At 38.0% G+C, this 20,303-nt stretch overlaps 2 protein-coding genes across 3 annotated transcripts; both read left to right on the top strand.

Annotated features, from left to right (window-relative positions):
• Positions 1-7,101: 7,101 nt before the first annotated feature.
• On the top strand, positions 7,102-9,046 carry LOC123987938. 2 transcript variants are annotated; one of them, XM_046286352.1, is made up of 6 exons: positions 7,102-7,313; positions 7,559-7,783; positions 7,857-8,076; positions 8,156-8,420; positions 8,605-8,808; positions 8,917-9,046. In XM_046286352.1, the coding sequence occupies exons 2-5, from the start codon at positions 7,617-7,619 to the stop codon at positions 8,805-8,807; spliced, it is 855 nt and encodes a 284-aa protein (XP_046142308.1). In that variant the 5' UTR covers positions 7,102-7,313; positions 7,559-7,616; the 3' UTR covers position 8,808; positions 8,917-9,046. The 2 variants fall into 2 exon arrangements, with proteins under 2 accessions (XP_046142308.1, XP_046142307.1); XM_046286351.1 differs by lacking the exon at positions 7,102-7,313 and having other exon boundaries at positions 7,472-7,783.
• A 9,094-nt stretch (positions 9,047-18,140) lies between these two features.
• LOC123987954 lies at positions 18,141-18,644 on the top strand. Its single transcript, XM_046286381.1, has one exon. It carries the CDS (start codon positions 18,141-18,143, stop codon positions 18,642-18,644), a length of 504 nt encoding a protein of 167 aa, XP_046142337.1.
• Positions 18,645-20,303: the final 1,659 nt, after the last annotated feature.

Here is a 20,303-nt window from a genome sequence, read left to right as displayed (position 1 = left end):
TTCCATTTATGAGCTATAATTTAATGACAAATTTTTGTTGAAATCTTGATAGAAGATAAAATCATTTAGGTTTAATACATCTATTAGATACTAAATTGAAAGGAAAATTCGTAATTTATGTACATGTAACCTAACATGTGTAAAACTATAAAACACAACCAGCATTTTGTAATGTGACATCTCTGTAATATTTACAGATTCCAGTTACTAGATGTTTTAAACTTCTCGAAAGTCGACTCTCGAAAATTGTCATTACTAAGTTGTCGATCACCTGGCGAGGTTGTTGTCTCGATGACGTCGCCTGTCTATGACTGATAGAGACGACATCATCGGGTTGTTGGCCTAGCGGACAGCTGACAGTTTGAGAAAGTAAACACTCTCGGTTTCGACAGGAGCATGAGAAAACCTATCTCCGTGTTTCGCTAGACAATTTTGAAGTATTGAAGATTATTAAGAAAAGGAATTGTAACTGGCACAATATATTGTCGGATTACATGTAATTAATATTATCTAGTACAATTGTCAAGAAATTTAGTGAATTCCGTTTCGTAAGATGTTAGGTTATATTTGCCAATGGTGAAATAAAACTAATTCATAGTAATTGAATTTCCTAGATCATTCAACTCAAGAAGTTCGACAATTTTAACTAACTTTTGAACCTCAATTTTCGCTCGATCTTCCTTTAAATCAATAGATGAACGAGGTAAAGATAAGCTTTCAATAAATGCTTCTAATTCAACTGGTGATATTGTTACTTCAACATTATTTGGAATTGTATTAATTGCGAAAGATTTTGCAAACCCGTTTTGCTAAATATCCAAAGCCTCTCCAATATATACACCTGATTCCGTTATTATTTTCCTAATATATCCTTCTTTAACACGTTAAGTACTACGCCGGTACCTAGGGACCGGCAGTGGACTTTCCGTTCAGCCGGCGCCGGTCCCTGGAGACCGGCAATCGATTTTTCGTTTAAGCGGCGTGGATTCTAGGGACTGACTGCGAAATTCTTGTTTGATCGACATCGGTGCACGAGACCGGCATTGTCAAGTGTTAAATTATAAATGACAATAAAAAATTTAAGTTAAAATTTTATCGTCTCTTGATGTTCGATCTTTGGCCATTCTGGCATTCCCCGCCCCATTATCTTATCTTTATAAATTGTATACATGGGCATTGAATGCCCCATTCTCACAGCCAAAACCTCAAACCAAGCAGTGAAATAAAGTAATCTTCTGTTTATACTTTTCGGTCCAGTGAAGTGTTGACCCTCCGCGTCACGCGGCGTAGTAAGGCGGCAGCGCTCGGCATCAAGTGCTCACGCGCTTAGGCGACACCGAGCCGAGCGCTGCCGGCTGAGCGGAAAGTCTAGCGAAATCGGCACCGCACTCAACGTGTTAATTTCAGGTTCTTTACTGGGATTGTTCTGAGCGTTATCGTGCGAGGAGGTAATTTAAAAGAAGATGACGAGAGAAGGAATAATTCATCATCAAGCTGAAGACTATTTGGCTTATCTTCTTCAAATCTCAAATGTCAATATCACATTCTAATTTTCTAAAAAATGGCATCCCTAAAATTCCTACTTCAGCGATAGGAAAGTCATCTTGAACAAGTTGGAATTTTACATTGACATTACGAACTTGAATGTTAATTTCACCACAAGTAAGTACTTTCCCTGAACTAATTTTGCGCCGCCTCCGAAAAGGTTGAAATATATTTAATATCCTATTTAACGATTAAGTAGATTGTATTAATAGCTGTGGAATACAGACATAAATGAAATAGAAATTATTTTATACATTTTAGTGTATTTCGAAGTCGGATTTTTTTTTTGTTAAAAATTATTTTATTATAAAATATATTTTATATTAACCTACTTTGATTTTTATTGTTGTGCTTCTCGAAGTTTAGTAACGATGCATGATCAGGCGCAACATTATCAATGATTTCATTTTCTATAACAGAAATCGATTTTAAAGTAATATTGTATAATGAAAGAAATTCTAAGTATTAAGTATTAGTTTATAGTGTATATATTTGCCCGTAATAACATATACATATAATTAAAGTGCTGAAAATTTTACAGCTTCAACAAATAATGACAAAAATCGCTTCTAGTTTTCGTGAGAACCCCCATTATGCACAGTTTCAGTCGGTTCCGCGTGATTAGATTATTAACATTTCGAGATGTACTCAAGTACTTTTCTGCAGTAACAATAACTTTCATACTTTACCTTCATAATCTCCATATATCAATATCTTATTCCCTTTATAAAACGATAATAAAAATTCTGTCTGAGTTAACCTAAAAAGCAGTATATGCATTATGACCCTCGGTTCGCGGGGGCCACTTTATTCTCTTACTCGTAATACACAAGGTTCGTTGGGCGCCAGCCACTCGCTGTGGCAATCTAAAAGTGAAGGTAAAGGGGGTAGAATCGGGGTCTTTACAGGGGATGGGTCTCGTGGCACTTCCGTCCGTACAATCTTCGCGGGGGAGTTCGCGGGGAGGACTGTTGGGGGGAGGGGAAATCTCAAAGGTCGGGAAGGCTCACAGGAAGGTTCACTACGTTACGCGTTCGAGAATGGGACTAAAAAGGGTTAAATGGGAAGGGAAGGGGCTTGGACAAAATCGCGGAGTACCGTGCGCGAACGAAGGGTACCCGGGCGCAGAAATACACGGTCGGAGAAAATACCGTTGCCGGATTCGCGGTTCAATATTATACTGGGACAAAATACACGGCCGGAGATACCGTTGCCGAATTCGCCCAGCGGTGCTGGCTACGGGTTGAGGGTCCTCGGACCCGACGGTAGATGGTGCTGAAGGGTCGTCGTCGGCCTCGGGACGGGGTCCTCCGGGGGTTGAGGTTGCAGCATCGTTGTCCAGTCTTTCCGTTGCCGCTACCGGCCCGATACCGGCGGGTGGGAGAGAGGGATAGGGGTTAGGAAAGGGGTATTAAGGGTCAAGCGCGTGGTAGGCGAAAATCTGGATTATTGTAACGGCGGGGCACTCGTGCCACCATGTTACAGCATATTATTTTATATAAAAGTCTAATTTGTATTTTCTAAATTTAAATATTTTTTAGAACATTACAATTATATAGTAATAAGTATCATGAAAACAATTAAATGTAGTTTAAGAAACGTAAGTATTTATAACAATTGATGCAGGAACTAATCTTCTATTAGCAAGATCTTTCTGTATTGTTTCAATCCTTTTATTTCTTATTATAGTTTTTTTGTTGCTTTTACGACGTACACATTTTCCTTCATTTAATCTTTTTATTTTAATTCTAATTGTTCTAATTTTTCTGTAAGGTTTGAGAAATCATTTTTTCATTTCGTTTATACAAAAATGATAAGAGACAAACAAAATAAAAACAAAAGAATTACCCAAAAATACCCATATGTTCTTTTTGCCTTTTCCCATCTTCAATAAAACATGTAACCGATCAATGTCCCATCGATCGGCACATAATGTAGGGGCCTAAGACGCCGCCCTTCCACCGTTCCAAAATGCGAGAGCGCACGCGTAAGATCCCCTCCGCTGCCTAGAGCACCGAGCGAGGTGCCGGCCGATCCGCGGAACGAGCACTTGTCGTCGAGACTCCAATGCGATCAGACGCATCTTCAGCTTTTGTAGAAATTCTCGAATACTCGCACTCACCGCAAGCAGACCGACAGCTACGAACCCCGTGCTTTGGTCTCGCTTCCGAGATTGCTTCCGTGCCCATGAGCAACCGACATTAGCTTCTCCTATCAACCGAATTCTTAGGAATTCGCAAGAAAAGAGAACCTAACCGAGCGAGCCATGCGACGCGTGGGGAAATCAGTGCAGGCAGTTAACTAGACATCTAGATAGAAAAGGGAGCTCGACCGCAGGTGCTAACGTGTTGTTAAAGTTGCGATATAAAGCGAGCGGTGTGAGAGAGAAAGCGGTGTGCTAACGCGCGTCAAATCATGTCTCCTTTTCGCATTCGAACCCAAGGACGACCGCGCCGGTAAAAACATTTACGCGCCGCGCGACGTAACCGAAAATCGCGGCCGTAAAGTGCGCACGCGAGATGCACGCTACGTTCGTTGTATAGGAGAAAAAGAATAAATGAATTGTGAAGCTTTCCTCTTTACAATCTGAGCGTATCTCTCTTATTTCTTTCCCCGTCTCTCTCCCAGGGAAACGTGCTTTTGAAGGAAGAGCACGGTTACAAACAATATTATTATAACATTCTGTTATGTTATTTGTTCTCATGGGGCAATCGTTTACTGAAACCTTTTCTGCCTTTGGTAGCCATGTGGATCGTATATCTATATATATAAAAATGAATGTTTCTTTGTTTGTCACGTATGCGTTCCTACACCATTCATCCGATTGCGATGAAATTTTGATGAGTTGCTATGCGAACACCAGCGAAGGTTTCTGAATAAGTATAACTACTTTACAATAGGTGGCGCGCGAGTCGTTTAAACAAATGTATGTATTTCATATAGTTTAGCGGCAGTTCGTATGTTTTTGGTGTATGATTGCGCTCGCTTGACAGAGGTGAATTGAATCCATACTAATATTATAAATGCGAAAGTAACTCTGTCTGTCTGTCTGTATGTTTGTTACCTTTTCACGCCTAAACCGCTGAACAGATTTCGATAAATCTTGGCAAGGAGATAGATTGCATCCTTAGGAAGGACATAGGCTACCTTTTGTTTTCCAAAAAATAAAGAAAAAACAGATTTCCGTGAGCTTCAAATATGTTATAGATCAGGCTTCGGAATTAACTACTCTTCTCGGCCGATTTTCAGATGTCACGCCTCCTTTCCCGCGCCGCGTGTCTTGGCCCCCGCGGCGACCATAGTGCTTGCGTAACCTCAAGCGCGTATCATATGAATCGCGCGTGGCGCATTAGGGCGACAACCGTAATAATAGATTTCCACATCACCCATGAGGTACTATTATCGATGCGATGTTTTTTGCCATGCGCGATACATAATATGTGTATTTATGTACATACGAAATCGATTTCTTGATTGTTCACCCTCATCTCCCTTTTCTTTGCCATCTGTTTATGAAGTTATTTAAAAAAATTTGGTTGATCTTGACGTAAACTTGACTCTCCCCACTCAAGGTAAAACGGATATGACCATTTAATAGAACCTTTTAAACCTTATAAAATTTTGATCTGAGACATATTTTTTTTTTCAAAAATATTGTATTTTATTTTCAAAATATAGGGAAGTGGGTGCCACACGGGTTGCTATTACATATGCTTATATTACATATATTAGTAACATAATATATTGTGTTTTATATTGACAAATGTATTTTTGAAACACGAGTGAGAATTTATTTATATTAAAATAAAATGAATTTAGCCATATTACCGTGAAGAGGAACAACCTATCAGACACTTTCACTTTTATATATTAGTAGGGATAGGGACAAGGAAGTAGGGATAGGAATAAGGAAGTAGGGATAATAATAGTTGATTAAAATTCCCGGGCAGAGCCGGGTAACGCAGCTAGTATTCAATAAAAACTTTAATTGCAACATACTCAGAAATAAAAGAAGCTGCTTCACGTTCAATTTCAAGAAAACCTTGTTCAAAAAGATCTGTAGAAACTAAGGCTAAAGTCATTGCCATTGACAATACTTTAGTTGGTGCATCTGTGAGACCTACATGGCGCCATTTTCGTAGTAAAGCCTTTAGAACGTATAATTCGTTTAAAACTGTATTTTTTTATGAGTAATAAATTTATTCTCTATAAAATTATATAAAGCTGATTATAGTGAAACCAGCATCCCTTTCCAATGCTCGGAGGAAACTGTTGCTCCAATGTAACCATCGCTGCAGTTTCATAATCCGTCATTGTAAATTTTAAATTCTTATGAAGCATTGGAGCTAATTCTTTTATCTAGCACCATATTGCTGTATACATAGCCTTTGTTAATGCTTCGCATAGTATGAATACTGTACCTACTCCCTGTGAAAGAAAAACTTCTATAAGTATAAATAGAAGAGGTGTTGCAAAGTAAGTTTCCCTATCTCATCTTCATTTCTCTAACTCAAAATTAAAAACGCTTTACAAAGTACAAACAAAATTAATTTATATTTTCAAGTATTAAGTTGACAACTAAATTCGTGCCTTTGTGTGATTTCTTCTTTGTAATCTTTGCCTTAAGGAATTGTTGGCGAAATTCCCTACGTACACGCAGCGTGACGAAGTTGGCAGCGAAAGTAATTCGTTAGTGCGTCGTTACCGATAGCGGCAGCACCTCACGGGCCCCTTTGTCCACGCGGTCCCCTCTCCAGGCGGAACCGGCACGATCGACGCCATCATCGATTTCGTTCTTCTTGATCGAACGCTCAGAGCAAACGCACGCGCTTCGCTTGTACACGCTCACGCAAAGATCAAGTCTAGTTTGATTGTTAAAATAACAAGTTTTCGACCGCGCTTTGCCCACGCAACGAACTGTGTTCACTCAGTTTAGTGTCCGCGCTTCGCCCACGCATTCTATTTGTAATTGACCACGCGAATAACTGTACATACTCTTTGTATATAATTCATCATTCTTTTGTGTATTTTTGTGTTCATTAAATATAAGTGTGCTCGTTAAAAGCGTGTCTCATTTCTCAGAACTCGCAGATCACGTCAACTTGCAAACAGGAATTCATATTTTTGTATTATTCTTATTCCTTTTTCGAATCTATGAAATAATTTTGCTTAAGAAAACGTACACACACAATTCATGAATTTATTTGCCAACCATTTTTTTATTTTTGTACATAATTTTTCATAATACCCAGGTATTTGTTGTAACGTATAAATAACTTCTTTATCTTGATGCGTTTACAAAACATAGTATCGAATCCATTGAGTTCGGAAGTTGGTAAATTTTATTTCGAATAACGAATAATTTTTCATTATAAAAATTCCCGCTAAAAAATCGCGCGAATATTCGTTATTCAAAATAGCATTTGCATAATTCTGTATTGGGCTGAACTATACTTTAGGGGACACAAAATTATCCACTTTTTCCTTCTCAATCTAATAGTTTTCGATGCGTACAATCCAAAAATGCAGGTTTTAACTGTCGGAATGCAGCGGTTTAAAAGTTATGAGCGTGTAAAGTTTGACACTTTTAGTGCATTTGCTACGTTACTGCGACGCCATATTGGCTTCTTGTCCAATGAACGGTGTCGCTAGCAGCAGACTGAACCACGTGGGTGACGACCGTTTTAGCGGGCGAAATCAAATGTTTTAGTACATTTGTTTTGCAGATGTTACACTTTTTATCTTTTCAATTGTTTTGCAGCCTACAGGTAAGGATTGTTTCAGAATTTCCAAAGCCTTTGAAGAGTTTAGTTGTTTGTGCCACGTTTTCCATTATATTTTTTGCCGTTTTTTTCTTGTTTTTGACTGTTTTGTTTGTTTTTTTTTTGTTTGTTTAATTGTTTTTTAGTGTTTCTTGTGCTATTTTGTTGCTTTTCTGTTTTATTTGTTCTGTTTAACTTATTTATTGTCGAAAAATGCAATCTGAACGATGGAATTTTCGTAACTTGCCTAGTTCAAAGGAAGAGGCAATTACTTGGGCGCAAAACCAAGGCTTATTACGCACAAGTAAGATGTGTCCCAAACACCGCAAGCCCATGAAATTGTACCGGGAAACCGAACATGGACTTGGTCGGTTTCGGTGTCCAGCATATCCCGGGGGCCGTAAATGCAAACAATACGCAGCCACGGTAGATTCATTTTTTGAGGACATTCGCTTGCCTTTACATAAAGCGATCACGTAAGTTGCAGCATTTCAACTAATAAATAACTTATGCTGTAAACTGTTATGAAAATTGTTTCATTTTTTAAAGACTGATTTACTGCTTCACACGTGATTTCTCGTATGATTATACGGCACACGAATTGGCCGATTTCGCGCTGGGGGAGGAAGCTACCACGACGTCGCCCTCGACAATAGCGGCGTGGTATCATTATTGCCGCGAAATGATAACCGACCAATTTATAAAAATTCAAGCGGGTCAACCGAAATTGGGTGGTATCTCGGAGTCTGGTTCTCCGATCGTTGTTCAGGTATCGTACTTAACAATTTCATATTGCTGAGTTTTTCCATTTTAATTATTTTCATTTTGTCATTCTGATGTTATTCAAGATTGACGAAGCAAAGTTCGGGAAGCGTAAATACAATCGCGGTCGTGTAGTGGAAGGACACTGGGTTCTGGGGATTGTCGACACCGAAACAAATGATTGCAGAATGATAGTTGTCGCAAATCGTGAAGCCCAGACATTAATATCCATTATAAAAGAGCATGTCGCTATGGGCAGCGAAATCCATACTGACAGTTTCAAAAGTTACGCGGGGCTAGCTGCAGAGGGCTTCGTACATAGAACAGTGAATCATAGCATCGAGTTTGTGAGTAAGTGTGAATTCAATGTGGACTATGTGTAATTGCATTATTGTTATACATGCATTTGAATTCGGTTAGGTTGGGCTATATAATCTCGGGGAGGGGGTGCAGGGGGAGGGGCAGAGCCCCTCCCCCGCCAACGCGTTTGTTTCTTGATAATATCATATCAATTTTGCAAAACATATAATTGCAGGTACTGACGGAACTCACACGCAAAAAATTGAATCCACTTGGCGGCCGGCAAAAGATTGGATGAGAGGAAGGGGGCGATTTCATGATAGCGAATTTGCCGACCGCTTATGTGAATATTTGTGGAGGCGGTTTTGTCGTCACCATAAAGTAGATTTATTTGGTTCTATGATTGAGGCGATTCGAAGCCAGTATGTTTTCAAATAAGGTAAGCGGAAATCACAGTGCGGTCCGTACGAGGGCCAATCAAATTGAGGATGAATGCAATATGGCGTCATGCTAACCTCAGAAATGTGCTAAAAACGCTTCATTTCAGATACGTGTAACTTCTAAACCGCTGCATTCCGACAATTACAACTTGCATTTTTGGATTTCGCGTATAAAAAGCTATTAAAGTCAAAAAAAAAAACAATCATATTTTTGTGTCCCCTAAAACGTAGTTCAACCCTGTATTGTATACGGACTATGTATGTGTACTACCCTGCTAAGACTAATTTACGTTCATGCAACTTTTACAAATTTCGGGTTACAAGGAATTCGGATACTAAATAAATGTTATATTTTAACTTATCCCTAAAGCAGAAAAAACTATGGATAGGTACTTTGATTATTCCAAAAACATTTAACATATGGTTTAACATATGGTTGACATTATTTCTATATAACAAGATTTCTGCAGATACGTCAATTAAGCTTCACAGGGCAGTGTTCGTGGCCGGGCGGAAATCAGTACAATCAGATAAGTGGTAATTCTAGATAAAAAAATATGAATGAAGTTTGATATGAAATTTTTTTATACGAGACCTCGTTTTCGAGAAAAATCAAGTTTGAACATTTGCTTAGTACCAAATTACTTGGCTAGCTTCCAATTAGATATGAGTGATACAACTGACAAGAGGTTGTACTACATTATCTATTACAATTTCTGCCCTGTATACATATATAGTTATTATTCATAATAACGAACTAAAATAACCTATTTACATAGTACATATTATACTCCCAGTATCCATATACTGAATGTGGATAATATAGAGTTGTGCAATAGGTGGCTGAGCAGGTAAAACCTTGAATAAAAATTGCGCACATTATTAAAACCTATTTGCACAGATTACATATATGTAATTATTAATATAAATAATATATTTGTATGCAAATTGGTATAATTCATGAAATTAAATCTTATATAACAAATTTGTATGCTACTTATAGAAAAAGTACCATCAGCATAAATAGTTTGAGAGACATTAAGAATCTGCAACAGTGTCTCCGTGGAAAACAAAATCGCCACTTTAGCGTTTTCGTCTTTTATTACTGTTTTACATATATTTCTCATAAACGAATGATTTACTATGCATTCATTTAATGCAGTTAAACTCGTTGGAATGTGTGGATAATTTCTTTGTCTCTCTCTAAAAAGTACAGCTTTCATACTATTATACGACAATGTACACGCAGCATCAGGATACCTTTAGAAACAAAAACTTTTTTCACACAATTTGTTAATAATATGAAAATCTATTTTATTATTTGCATGACTTACCTCCTGCAGACATCATCAAATACCTCCTTCAATGGAATCAACGTTTTCCGGCACATTTGACGCATTTCATTCTTCATTTTTAACCGACTTCGAAAAGGAGGAGGTTACTCAATTCGATCAGTATGTATGTTTTTTTTTTTTTTTTTTTTTTTTGTGTGTGTTCACCGATTACTCCAAGATGAGTGTACCAATCGGAACGAAACCTTTTACATCTTATAGGGTATGTCTTCCGGTTGGTCCCATTGAAAAAAAATTTTTCATTTTTTCATTGTTATTGTAAAATACAGGAAGTTTTTAATGTCAAAATTGGACGATTTCAATGAACTTTTAATATGTTGTCGGGGAAATGATTCTGAACAACTTTTTCATTATGCATAATTAACGGAAAGCTTTAGTTTCCGAGATATTCGTAAAAAACTATTGTTACTACTACATTGAATTCTACGTATGCCTACGTGTCTTTACCGGTGTATGAGTCAGCATGCAGTCGCCGATTCTCTACTGTTTCTTGTATACATGTATACTTTCCAAGGCATGAACCGATTGTGATGAAACCTTTCACATTTCCGCGATATCTCACTTGCAAAAATTTATGCAATTTGTTATTGTTAATAACTATTGTTATAACTTGTATGGAACTTGTTATCACTAAAAACTATCGTTGTTGCAATTAACCAATAAGAACGGTAAACCACCTTACGGCATCCTACAAATATTGCTCGTTCCACTAAAAAGTGTGAAATAAAATAATTTTTAACAAAAAATACAACCGACTTCGAAATGCACTAAAAAGTATGAAATAATTTCTACTTCATTTATACAAATACCCAACAGCTATTAATAAAACCTATCTACTCGTTAAATAGTATACTAAATACATTTCAACCTTTTCGGAGGCGGCGCAAAATTAAAAATACTCGAATATACGATGCTGTCAATAATGATTTGATAGGTTATCGACGCTTGAATCTTTCTAGTATAAGAAAAGTTTTTAATTTTGCGCCGCCTCCGAAAAGGTTGAAATGTATTTAGTATACTATTTAACGAGTAGATAGGTTTTATTAATAGCTGTTGGGTATTTGTATAAATGAAGTAGAAATTATTTCATACTTTTTAGTGCATTTCGAAGTCGGTTGTATTTTTTGTTAAAAATTATTTTATCTCATGATCGCGTCTATGAAGTACCTTCGGGTGATTATGAGGTCTTAATAATCTAATAGTACCATCACCGAGGTCTACTATAGCCCCACGACATCGTGTAGTCCGTCTGGTGTTGCAACGATAAATATGGGCGCTACGATTGTCTTTATTGTAAGTGTAATCTTTCCATAAAAACATTGAACTGCCCACTGATTTTCCCGCCACTTCTTCCATCTATAAAGAAAATATTATCATTACACTGAACAAACAAAATAGCATGACTATAATTTACCGGAAGTAATTGATTCCAACAATGTCTTAATATTAGTTACGAGTTGCATGTGTCGCATGTAAAAAACAAAACAACAGTTGTTGAACAAACAAACCCCTATATAAAACCGGTAATTATTGAGATTAGGTTACACCTCACCGATTTTGATTAAATTTAAATATGTTGTAAAATTAGACATTTTGAACAACTTTTTCCTATACATATAACCGCCGCCCGGCCTTAGTTTTCGAGATATTTTCGAAAAACTGTTGAAACTAACACATTGAATTCTGGCCATCCGTGTGTGTCCGTGACAACGTACGCATCAGTATGGGATCGCCGCTTTTCTACTGTTTTTGCGGGCAGCAGCACAGCGACCGACATCAATATATATATATATATATACATACGTATATTACGGGTGGGCTTAAAAATTAAATTTAACTAATTTTCATGATTTCGAATCTCAGTACGTGGGTCTGGTCGCCGTTAGGCGACCAGAATATCACTTTACCCTAACCTAACTTAATTCACTGATTAGGTAGAGTAGATTGGGTTAGGTTAGGCTATATTAAATTCCCAGGTGCCATCATAGCTACGATACAATGAAATCATGAATGCAGAAGTACACAAGGTATATATTGGTCATCGGTCGCCGTGCTGTTGCCTGCAGAAACAGTAGAAAAGCGGCGATCCCATACTAATGCGTACGTTGTCACGGACACATACGGATGGCCAGAATTCAATGTGTTAGTTTCAACAGTTTTTCGAAAATATCTCGAAAACTAAGGTCGAGCGGCGATTATATGTATAGGAAAAAGTTGTTCAGAATGTTGAGTTTTACAATATATTTAAATTTCATCAAAATCGGTGAGGTGTAACCTAATCTCAATAATTACCATAAAACCATATATATGTATAATATAAAATAACAAATAGATTAAACAATGCACGTAAACACAAAACTTACTGTAGGTAATTGTAACGAACCCCCTTAGTTCGGGACTCGAAGATTTTTACATCAAGTTTAAATAAAACAATCACTTCAGACCATCGTATTAATGGGCGGATATCTGATTTATTTGGTAGACGAACGCAGTTTACATAATAGTTACGGATAGATGACGACGTGCTAACCCGATGGGTCTTTTGAAACAAGGAACAGTTTAATCTATGAGCGAGAATTTGAACACGAGAAATTTACAGATAATTTTAACGATTCGAGAAATTACGCCAGCTCTGCTGGTGAAACACAATTTTATGGTCCCAGATTTGACTTATCTTTTAGGAAAACGCCTTCGATCGATGTGGGCCCTTCCGGTCGTCGATCGTCCTCGATTTTTGCTTTATCTCAATGGTCCCTTGTTGGAGTCCTTTTCGATACGATCCTTGGCGAAAGAGAGCGATTAGTCGCTTCGCGTGATCTTATATGGGTCTTCTCCCACCACAATAAGGTGCGTGTGCCGTGATATCGGCACCTTGACGTCGGTGGGCGCGAGATTTTAAATGGCACTTTACATAATTGATCCCAGAAATGTAATATTCATTCACTACGTGTTGCGTGTGTCGCACGTAAAAAGACAAATGACGGTTGTTGAAAAAACAAATCCCTAGAAAAAACCATATATATATACATATGTTTAGTACAAAATAGGATATAGATTAAACAATACACGTAAATACAAAACTTACCGAAAATAATTGGTTCCAACAAACAATGTCGTAATATTAGCTACGCGTTGCGAGTGTCGCGTGTAAAAACCAAACAACAGTTGTATAATAAACAATTCCCTGTAAAAAACCATATGTATGTATAATACAAAATAAGATAAATCAAACGATACACGTAAATACAAAACTTACTGAAAATAATTGATCCTAAAAATGTAATATTCGTTCACAACGTATTGCGTGTGTCATACGTAAGAAGACAAACGACGTTTGTTGAAAAAACAAATGCTTGTGAATATTCATTACATAATTATATAGGGTGAGCAATATCTTTGTCCATCCCGAATATCTCTGCTATTTTCAGAGATATAAAAAAATATTACTAACTTGTTATGGCTCCCTTGATATAGTACAATTTGCGTAATTACAATTTGTTCATATCCCTAAAAATGCCGGAGATATTCAAGGTGGTTAAAGCTATTGCCCCACTCTGTATATTCTAAAATGTAATAGTTTTAATTATCAATTTAAAATTTAATGGTTTGAATATGTAAGAGCCCGTGTTGGGACAGCGACGTTGTCCAGAGTCCCGTTAGGTACCGTCGTAAAACATCTGGGGCCCTTATGACGACGGGAATTGGCAAGGGCCTGATCGTCCTCACCCCCCTCGCACGGCGATGACGACCAGGCCTCGGAAAGCGGAAGGTTAAGGGTTTTTCCAGAAAGAGTGGGGCGCGGACCTTCCTTTTAAGGAACGGGAAAAGAGCGCAGAAGGCAGAAGGAAAGTAATAGCGGATTTGACTGCATGTAACGATTAGAAGTGGAGAGTGTGAGAACGCGTATTAAAAATATATCCTGACTCTTGGACTTTTATTTAAACACCCTTACAAATTCAGAAGTGGGATCAAGGATCCAAAACGGAAAGGTCCGTGGAAATTGTGTAATCGACAGTGCCGTTCATATTCTGTGTGACTCTCTTCGCGAGGTTCTTTGTGATTAATTTTCTGTGTGACAATTTTTACGATTCTGTGTGACAATTTTTGTTTCGTTTCTGTGTGACAGTTTTTTCTGTGTAACAATTTTTTTTTTAATTTCTGTGTGACGTTTTCTGAAGTGTCTGTGCGACACTGTATTTGACCTTCCTGGTGATTATATCAGTGGCGTTTTTATAAATTCGAGGTGACTTTACCATGTCACATTCAGTGGGAAGAAGTCAACGCGATTTCCTTCTATCTGATTTGAAGGAGATACTGCGTCAACGTGGTTTGTCAACGACAGGCAACAAAGCCGAATTAGTGCAGCGCCTTGATGAGAACTTTCCGGATCGAGCATGGGAGGTTGACGTAACCCCACGTTCGAAAAAAGGTGGAGAGGCGGCCGCAGAGGGCAATACCACGGTTAGAGAGGACGAGATACAGCCGCAGGCAAGCATCCCCCAGCCAGAGGCACCGTCTATGCAAGATGCATCAGCAGAAACCCCTTCTGATCGTCTTCTACGTATGGAGATGGAACTAATGCGTCGAGAGCAAGAACTCATGCAAAGGGAGTTACAGGTGCTTCGGCGTGAAAACCAAATGTTGCGAAGTTCTCCGGGTTCCAGTTTGGAAACTGGAAGAAGAGTTGGTCCGAGCGTGAAGGCGATTGGTGAGCTGTTAGGAGAATTTAGTGGAGCTGAAGATTCTTTCCAAAATTGGAAAAAGCAACTACAACTGCTAATTTCCACGTATGAGTTGGACGAAAATTTAACGAAAATCCTGATTGGGTCAAAACTAAAAGGAAAAGCGTTGAGCTGGTTTCAATCTAAAACGGAGCATTTGGAAATCAGAACCGATGAACTTTTAGGACGCATGGAATTAATGTTTGGACATCGAGAAAGCCGGTTAGAGGCTCGCCGAAAATTTGAAAATAGAAGATGGGTCAACGCAGAAAATTTTAGCGAGTATTTCCACGAAAAGCTAATTTTAGCTAACCGTGTACCAGTTGACAATGAAGAAATTGTTGATTCCATAATAGACGGAATTTCGGACGTCAATCTGCGGAACCAAGCACGCATGTGCAACTTTAAAACGGCACCGGCGTTGTTAGAAGCTTTTCATAAAATCAAGTTGCAATCCACCACGAAGAGTCTGGCGACGCCAGGTACGTCAACGTCTCGACCAAGAACAATGGAGCCAGCGATGACGAGGAAGTCAACGGAGCAGGTAGCACTGGCACGCTGCTACAATTGTAACAGGATGGGTCATTGGTCACAGGATTGTCGCCTACCGAAGAGGGCAAAGGGTTCTTGTTTTGGCTGCGGAGAAATGGGTCACCTGCTGCCTACCTGCCCCAAGAGAGAGAAGCCCCAAATTACCTGCGTGCAGAAGCTCCCGTTACAAGGAGACGAATTTCACCGGAATATTAGCTTCGTAATGAACAATTTAGAAGTAAGGCTACACACCTTGTTCGATACCGGGAGTCCAGTAAGTTTTATAAAAGAATCATTTGTTCCTTGCGAAATAGATAAAGTAGATGATAGCATGCGCAACCGATTCGTAGGGATTAACAAGTCACCATTAAATCCGATAGGCACAGTACACGCTGCGGTTGTACTTGATAATACTTGTAAAAATATTTTACTTTTGGTTGTACCAGATCAAACAATGTCCACGGCGGTGGTACTAGGCCGAGATGCACTTAAATCATTTAAAATCACATTGGCAAAATCAGAAATCGAAAATGATGCTGTTTTAGAAATTTTGAACATTCTTGCAAGTCCGATGGAGGATGACGTGGTAGATTCGTTAAACATTAGTACCGGAGTAACTTATGATGAGCGCGAAAAATTCAAAAAAATGTTTAAACAAAAGTATTTGCAACCACCGCGTCCAACATTACCCCGCGTTAATGCCGAATTGAAATTAGTTTTAAATGAAAACAAACCTTTTCACACTTCACCACGACGAATTTCCTACGCTGAAAAAGAACAATTAAGAAAGATGTTAGATGGATTATTAAACAAAGGAGTTATTAGAGCAAGCGATTCTGAATACGCGTCACCGATTGTCTTGGTAAAAAAGAAAAATGGAGAGCTCCGCATGTGTGTGGACTATCGAACGTTGAACAAGGTCCTTGCTCGCGATAATTATCCACTTCCGCTGATCGAGGATCAGGTAGACGTTTTGTGCGGGAAAAAATATTATAGTCTGTTAGATTTGAAAGACGGGTTTCATCACATCAGCGTATCAGAAGATTCCGTAAAATACACTGCATTCATCACGCCATTAGGTCAGTTCGAATACATGAGAATGCCTTTCGGCCTCAAAACCGCACCATCTCGGTTTCAGAGGTTTGTCAATGAGGTTTTCTCGGAACTAATTAAATCAGGTGATGTTGTTGTATACATAGACGACATATTAGTGGCGACCCAAACGTGGGAACATCATTTTCAAATTCTAAACCGCGTTTTTGAATTACTTGTAGAAAATAAAATGGAGTTAAGAATAGATAAGTGTAAGTTTCTGTATAAAGAAATAGAATATTTAGGGTATTACGTAACCGAAGAAGGCATCAGTCCGCCGAAAAGTGGGGTGGAAGCGGTTAAGAAATTTCCAATACCACAGAATACTCGTGGTGTACAAAGTTTTTTAGGACTTAGCTCGTATTTCCGTAAATTTATTGAGGGATTTGCTTTCATTGCTAAACCGTTATACAACTTGCTGAGAAAAGACGCTAAATTTAAATTTGGGGAAGAAGAATTAGAAGCATTTAACAATTTAAAAACAAAGCTAGTAGAAGCCCCGGTGTTAGCTATTTATAACCCAAAAGATGAAACCGAGCTCCATTGTGACGCCAGTTCAATGGGTTATGGGGCAATCCTCATGCAACGGAAATATGACCTGAAATTTCATCCAGTATTCTATTTTTCAAAGCGTACCACCGAAGTCGAAAGCAGGTATCACAGCTTTGAACTTGAAGTGTTAGCTATAATTTACGCGCTGAGACGTTTCAGAGTTTATTTATATGGGATTAAATTTAAAATCTTAACAGACTGTAGTTCACTTCAGATGACTTTAAATAAAAAAGAAGTAAATCCACGAATTGCGAGATGGGCGTTGGAGCTTCAGAGCTTCGATTACGAAATAGTGCACCGACCGGGCGCACGCATGGCACACGCGGACGCGCTTAGTAGATCCACTAATGTCCTAGTCGTGAATGGAAACTCGTTCGAGTTGGACTTGGCGTTGATGCAAAATCGGGACCCCGAAATTTCCAAAATACGGGAGAAATTAGAAACTAGAGAAGATGGATTTTTTGAAATGCGAAACGGTCTCGTTTATAGAAAGTATGGAAATGAATTATTGTTTTATGTACCGCAAAGTATGGAGAAAAACGTTATCTATCGGTATCATGACGAGATGGGACACCTGGGAACGGATAAAACTAGCAGTACTATAATGCAAAATTATTGGTTTCCGAAATTAAAGTCTAAAATTGTCGATCACATTAAGAATTGTTTAAAATGTATCGCATATTCACCATCGGCGGGAAGGGTTGAAGGATCCCTACATAACATACCCAAAGGAAATGTTCCATTCGTCAGGGTACATATAGATCATTTTGGTCCGGTGGACAGGACAATGAATATTAAAAAGTATGTGTTTTTAGTAGTAGACGCGTTCACAAAACATGTAAAATTATACCCGACGAAAACTACCTCCGGAAAGGAAGCAATCGCATGCTTGAAAACATATTTTTCCCATTATAATAAACCGGAAATGGTTATTTCGGACAGAGGCAGCGCGTTTACGTCCAAAGATTTTGAGAACTTTCTTTTAGTGAATGGTATCAGGCATGCGAAAGTAGCCACGGCATCACCCCAGGCAAACGGGCAGGTAGAAAGGGTCAATCGAGTGCTAGGACCCATGCTAGCAAAATGACCGAGGACCGTCCGGGAAAACGATGGTATGAGGTAATAGAAGACGCCGAGTACGCACTAAACAATACGGTGAATAAAGCCACGGGTGACACACCGTGCAAGTTATTATTCGGAGTAGACCAAACGGGTAAAGTGCCAGATGTGTTAAAAAAGTGTGTTCAAACTGAAGCAAGTCGCGAACCTTCAAAATTAGAAGAGTGTCGTCGCGTAGCCGCGGGAAAAAATTTGCAACAGCAAAATTATAATAAGACGTATTATGATAAGAAACACAAACCGCCTTACGAGTATCAAGTCGGAGATTATATTATGTTAAAGAATTTTGTAAGTACTCCTGGGGTCTCCCAAAAATTGATTCCGCAATTTAAGGGACCCTACGAGATTATAAGGAAATTGCGAAATGATCGTTACGTTGTAGCGGACGTTAGAGGTTTTCAAAACACTCAGAGACCGTACCAGGGTACTTGGTCATCCGCAAATATGAGACCTTGGTGTCCAAATTAGTTTAGGTTTTTGTGAAACTAGAAATAGTAAATTTATATTTTAGAGTTAGGTTTAGAAATTTTAAGTTTATAATAGCAAATAAATTAAGCTTTATGTGCGAATAGACATGAATAGACGAGACCAGGGGGTCTCGTATGTCAGGATTGGCCGAGTTGTAAGAGCCCGTGTTGGGACAGCGACGTTGTCCAGAGTCCCGTTAGGTACCGTCGTAAAACATCTGGGGCCCTTATGACGACGGGAATTGGCAAGGGCCTGATCGTCCTCACCCCCCTCGCACGGCGATGACGACCAGGCCTCGGAAAGCGGAAGGTTAAGGGTTTTTCCAGAAAGAGTGGGGCGCGGACCTTCCTTTTAAGGAACGGGAAAAGAGCGCAGAAGGCAGAAGGAAAGTAATAGCGGATTTGACTGCATGTAACGATTAGAAGTGGAGAGTGTGAGAACGCGTATTAAAAATATATCCTGACTCTTGGACTTTTATTTAAACACCCTTACAAATAGTTTTATGTGTAGGATGAAAATCTGCTGATTGAATCACTGTAATATAAACATGTTTTATTTGGACGAAATTATATAAACATCTGACGCAAAATATAACTGAATAATTACTATTTCTTAATCACAAGATTGTATCTCCCAAGATTAAAATTATTATTTTTGTTTAACTCAAATTTCTCAAAAACTTGAGCCAATAACAAAAACCGGTTTACAGATTCGTATTCAATGAATAAAAATTTATAAGGAATGCTTACTATATAATGCAAAACAGAAAACAAAATCAAAATTTTTAGAATAGTGTAATCGTCAATTGCAGGAAGTATAAAAACATTTTTAAATTAAATTTATTAGATTTGACATCCAAATGTATACAATGTATAAGTGCTATTTATATACTTTAAATCATACCTACATTATCAGACATTCTAAATCTATAACATAGGATAAGCTATCTTTAATTAGAGAAAGAAAAATAACACGTATCATATGCTTTCTCTATGCCAATTAAATTTTTCAAATAAACTAACGAATAAAACATATCTTGGTCTGAAAATTCAGCGTTTGTTTCAATTCATTATACCAAAAGCAGTTTTTACATTCTATGTAAAGCAGTCATTTTAGCAGCCAACGTATAGAGAAAAATGATCAATTCAGTATGTAGCGTTAAGAACAAACAGTTTCTGGTTATTTATTGTTGATACATTTCCTCATAACAGAAAAAATCTGACAATGGTTGAATTAAAATAGTTTATTTGTATTGTATATTTAGTGAATACTTAGATAGTGAATGATCATGACATAATTTCCATACAATAGTTTTGTGTCTCCATAATCTTAACGTAAATAACTGCGTTCGACACTGATTAAATAATCTGTAAAAAATGAATTAAACAGGTCACACAGTATCGTGCTCATTCCTATATCTAATTTTTATTGACAAAAAATACTTATCTGAATTTCTTTTTTTCGTTCTCAATTTCCATCTGACACAAGTACTATTAAGTACATAAAATTCTAGAATTCCCTGATAACCGGGCCAAAACCACGGTATTAAGTATATATACTTATAAAGGATCTATTAGAAATTGCCATAACCAAAAAACACATCCACGAGGAAAGTGAAAATATCATTAGAAAATTAGAGCTTTATGAAGTGGAATAAAA

The sequence above is a fragment of the Osmia bicornis genome, chromosome 7 (assembly GCF_907164935.1).
Source record: "Osmia bicornis bicornis chromosome 7, iOsmBic2.1, whole genome shotgun sequence".
NCBI lineage: Eukaryota > Metazoa > Arthropoda > Insecta > Hymenoptera > Megachilidae > Osmia > Osmia bicornis.
This window is presented reverse-complemented; position numbering and strand designations above follow the sequence as displayed.

Coding starts and splice junctions, on each gene's coding strand:
- LOC123987938 (XM_046286351.1), top strand. CDS start 7,521: ATGCAATCTGAACGATGGAATTTTCGTAACTTGCCTAGTTCAAAGGAA. Junction 7,784..7,856: donor CCTTTACATAAAGCGATCAC/GTAAGTTGCAGC, acceptor CATTTTTTAAAG/ACTGATTTACTGCTTCACAC. Junction 8,077..8,155: donor GTTCTCCGATCGTTGTTCAG/GTATCGTACTTA, acceptor ATGTTATTCAAG/ATTGACGAAGCAAAGTTCGG.
- LOC123987954 (XM_046286381.1), top strand. CDS start 18,141: ATGACCGAGGACCGTCCGGGAAAACGATGGTATGAGGTAATAGAAGAC.